This window comes from Castanea sativa, chromosome 4 (genome assembly GCF_040712315.1).
Source record: "Castanea sativa cultivar Marrone di Chiusa Pesio chromosome 4, ASM4071231v1".
Classification (NCBI taxonomy): Eukaryota; Viridiplantae; Streptophyta; class Magnoliopsida; order Fagales; family Fagaceae; genus Castanea; species Castanea sativa.
In genome coordinates, this window is record NC_134016.1 from 40152133 (window position 1) to 40156838 (window position 4706).

At 33.1% G+C, this 4706-nt stretch overlaps 1 protein-coding gene across 1 annotated transcript; it reads left to right on the forward strand.

The window, feature by feature from the left end:
• Positions 1-1234: 1234 nt before the first annotated feature.
• On the forward strand, positions 1235-3760 carry LOC142632009 (cyanidin 3-O-galactoside 2''-O-xylosyltransferase FGGT1-like). Its single transcript, XM_075806434.1, has 2 exons — positions 1235-1362; positions 2190-3760. The coding sequence occupies exon 2, from the start codon at positions 2195-2197 to the stop codon at positions 3566-3568; it is 1374 nt and encodes a 457-aa protein (XP_075662549.1). The 5' UTR covers positions 1235-1362; positions 2190-2194; the 3' UTR covers positions 3569-3760.
• Positions 3761-4706: the final 946 nt, after the last annotated feature.

The following is a 4706-nucleotide window of genomic DNA, read 5'->3' on the forward strand; positions in this document are numbered from 1 at the left end:
CATGAGACACTAAAACGGGAGGGGAGCCGGACGCAACAATAAATATGGACAAAGGAAAGGGCAACGGATATATATTTGTTGCCTTGTCCTATTGCAGTGAAGTTTACAACATCAGCTACTAAATGCAATGATTTTTTACGTTACCGTATAGGAAGTAGTTGAAATTAGTGATTCTCATGCACCTACTTGCGTCTCCATGATTATGATCACAAGTTGGAAATGCAAAAAACAGCCATTTCATTGAGCAATGCAATTTTTGAAAATCTAATTGTTTGATTGCATATTTCTTATGTCTTTAAGTAGTATGAATGTCAAAGTTTGTTTAAATTAGATCGACATTATTTACTATTCAATCAATAAATTTATTTTTTATGCATAATTTTAAACAACAAAAACTTGAAATTTAAACATTTAATTGATTACATAGTAGTTGATCTTTGATCTTCTTAAAAAATTTCAAGCATGGATAATATAATAAGAACATGTAATCTAATCGTTATATTTTTAAAATTCATACCCAATAAAAAGATATATAAGCAATTTGAAGAATTTTTCTTCAAACTAGTTTAGAGAAACATTTTCCATCTTTTTTATTATAAAAATCTACTTTTTATTTTAAATATCCACTTTTCAAAAACATTCAATTAAATTATCTATTTTACACTACATTTCATTAAAATATTCCTATTTCATTATCATTTTTTATTAGTCTCTTAAATCATCTCTTTCTCTTTGTTTATTTGAGGAAAAAAAAAATTGTATGTAAATAGTAGCCGTGTATATATATAAGGTTACTATAACAATAATCTAAATTTACACAAGTTTATATAGGCTGCTGTGGGTGATTTTTAAAGTTGAATGTATAAAATTTATCTCTTATGCAATAATACAATGTGACTGCTAATAATGCAGTTGTTGGTATCTTTTAGATACACACTGCCACTGCCAGGACCCCACGGCCAGGGATTTTTTTTTTATATGAAAATTTAAGTCAGCAATTAGAATTGGTGAATTCAAATTAATTATAAATTTTACACTAAAGAACGTGTCGTTGGACTTACCTACCACAAAGTACTCGTTTTCAAATTTCCAGAAGACTGTGATTTTACACTGCAAAATCACAGGTATATATATATATATATATATATATATATATATATATATATATATATATATATAAGGGATCTCCCTCTTCATTTGTGGCTATGCTCATCAGTTCAGTTGTTAACTGAACATAAAAGGTTTTCAACCTATGATGACAGTATATCAAATATGAGTTCTTCCAAGCAAATATTCTCGAAGTCAATGGAAACTTGAAGCTCATTCTTCTACACTATATATGCTGAAATCGCTAGTTATTTGGTATGAAAAATGCTTTGGACTTGATTTATTTCTAGCAGTAAACTTTTTATTCATCTCTCTCTCTCTCTCTCTCTCTCTCTCTGTAGAAAGCTTCCTGTTTTTCTACTAGAACTACCTCCTTCTTGTTGATGATATTTAAGGCCCTTTCAAAGTTCAGGTTGTACAGTTCTTTATTTGTTCCTGTGTGCTAGTTCCATAATCCATTTGTATTGGATGCTGTTACATGTTTTTTACTCTAATTAGAATTTTTTTAATGTAGTTATTTTCTTGTTTTGTGGCTTTTCTGCTCATCAAGCCGTATATATGCAGGAGAAACATATGCTGGAATTTTATGTTTCTAGCTATGATAGCCTAACAAACAGGTTATATTACTCTTTATTGAATAAAAATCCAGTCCTAATATGATACTTTATGGTTTACTAATCACAACTTATGGATTCTTTTTTTCCCTTTATAAAGTAATTACCAACATTGAAAATAGAAAAATAGATTCACACATACTATATGGTAGTTGGTGAAACATATGGTGTAAGGATCATCTCCATTTAAAATCGATTCATTTTATGATTCGGATTAAATATTACAAATTAATATAAATATGCATCTAACAACACGATATATTTAAAATTTTAAATAGATACTGTGAAGACTCTTAGATCAGAACACTAATGAGATAAGATGATTTTTATTCCTTCTTATTGATCCCCCATGCATTAAAAGTATCTTTTTGTTAACCATACCACTCTAAAAAACGGTTCAATTGTTATCTGAATGTTGCATTTTTTAAGAAAGAAATCAAGTAATAGAAGTGTATTTTTGTTTTGCAGCAAATATGAGTGACAAAACCTTTCACATAGTCATGTACCCATGGTTTGCCATGGGCCATTTAACCTCATTCCTTCACATCTCCAACAAACTTGCTGAGAGAGGCCACAGAATCTCTTTCTTCTTGCCAAAAAAAACTCAAGCTAAGCTAGAGCCTCTCAATCTTCACAAAGACCTCATTTCTTTCATCCCAATAATTGTTCCACATGTTGATGGACTCCAACCTGGTGCTGAAACAACAGCAGACGTTCCTTTCCCATTGCAGTTTCTCCTCTGGAATGCAATAGATCTTACTGCACCCTCCATTGAAGCTTCTCTTCGTAACCTCAAACCCCATTTTGTGTTCTATGATTTTGCTCACTGGTTACCTGTGTTGGCACGTCGGCTAGGCATTAAGTCGGTACAATATTGCAGCATTAGCCCGGCATCTGTAGGGTTTTTGATAAGCCCTGAAAGAAAACTCGATGAAAAACCATTAACAGCAGCTGATTATATGGAAACTCCCCCAAGTTTCCCACCTTCATCGATCAAGTTACGCCCATTTGAAGCTCGACATCTAACCTTTGCAGGGGTGAAACAAAATGGCCAAGACATATCATTCCTGGAACGCCAATTGATCTCTTTCAATGATTCTGATGCGATTAGTTTCAAAACTTGCATGGAGATGGAAGGGCCTTACTGTGACTATGTTGAAAAACAATTCAAAAAACCTGTTATTCTTGCAGGGCCAGTGGTGCCTAAGCCACCGACTACAGCATTAGAAGAGAAACGGACAAAATGGTTGGATAGCTTCAAGGCCAAAACTGTCATATTCTGTGCATTTGGAAGTGAATGCATTTTAAAGAAAGATCAGTTTCAAGAACTGGTTTTGGGTTTTGAGCTAACAGGCTTGCCTTTTTTGGCTGCACTAAAACCACCAATGGAGGCTGAAACAATTGAATCTGCATTGCCCGAAGGGTTTGAAGAGAGGGTAAAAGGAAGAGGGGTTGTTCATGGGGATTGGGTTCAGCAGCAGTTGATACTGAGGCATCCTTCTGTGGGATGCTTTGTGACACATTGTGGGTCTGGTTCTTTATCTGAGGCCATGGTGACTGAGTGCCAATTGGTGCTGGTACCACACATTGGGGATCAAATTATCAATGCAAGGCTGATGGGTGGAGATCTAAAAGTGGGAGTTGAAGTTGAGAAAGGTGAGGAAGATGGGCAGTTTACTAGTGAAGGTATATGCAAAGCAGTGAAGGCTGTAATGGATTATGATAGTGAAGAGGGGAAAGAGGTGAGAGCCAACCATGCTAAATGGAGAGAGTTCTTGTCCAGCAAAGGGCTTGAAAACTCCTACATTGATAACTTTGTTCAAAAGCTGCACTCTCTGCTCAAATGATTTTATGGTGATCATGTTTTGGAAGTTAGCTATATATATATATATGATGCACGAAATTTTCATCATGACTGTTCTCATGAGTCGCACCAATATTTGCTAACTAATGGTCTTGATTGAAGTTATTTAGTTTGGTTTAAAGAAGCATATATGTTAGGCATGAATGCAAGATTTTTATTTTGAGTGATGAAGACGGGAAGGTAAAGATGAAATATATTGTTTGAAAGCTTTTAATAATGATTATCTTTGAAGGATTAATTTTGATTTGTACAATTTAGATAATAATTAAATCTATAGATTATGTTCCGGATGGAAATGTTCTTTGCATTATATGCACCTTTTAAGTTCACAAGAATGAAATAACATCTACATGAGAATCTTCTTACAACAGCATGAAAGAAAGGTCAAATTTCAAAGTTTTCAATATATTTTACATCATGGCGTTTCATTTACAAGATTGAAATCCTTTCCATTACAAAATGATCTATAAAACAATATTTACCATGCTTTCACTAAAGTTAGATTTGACCTCCCCCCCGGGTTACAAGATGGAAGAAAAAAGAAAAGTGAAGATCTACTTTGGAAAGCAATTGACAAAGGCAATGTATTTGCAAAATATGCACTTGGAGCCAGCCTTCGAAAATAGAGGGCAATCCCCCCCCCCCCCCCCTAAATTTTTTTTGTTATAAATTATTAGTATATATTAGGTATTCATTTTAGTAAACTTGTTCTATAAAATTACACCTAGCCTCCCTTATCAATAGTATTTTTTTTTTTTTTTTAGAGAGTTTCAACCTATGGCGTCCACTCCTGATGATAGCTTTTTGTCATCAGATCAAGACACTAATCAGTTTTTGGTGTAGGCGAGAGTTGAAACTCAGATCTCTTATTTAACCATCAGAGACTTTATCGATTGAGCTAACTGGAACACACCATTAATACTTTTAAGTGGTGTAAGTGGTGGGCTAAAATTATTAGTATATACTATATATATATATGTATTAATTTTAGTAATTTTGTTCTATAAATTTATACTTTACCCCTTAACAATATCATTAATTATTGTATATCATTAATTCTTTTAAGAGTAATGCTATAATTACAAACTTTTCTAAAATACTTATAGAAACTTTTGAGGTAA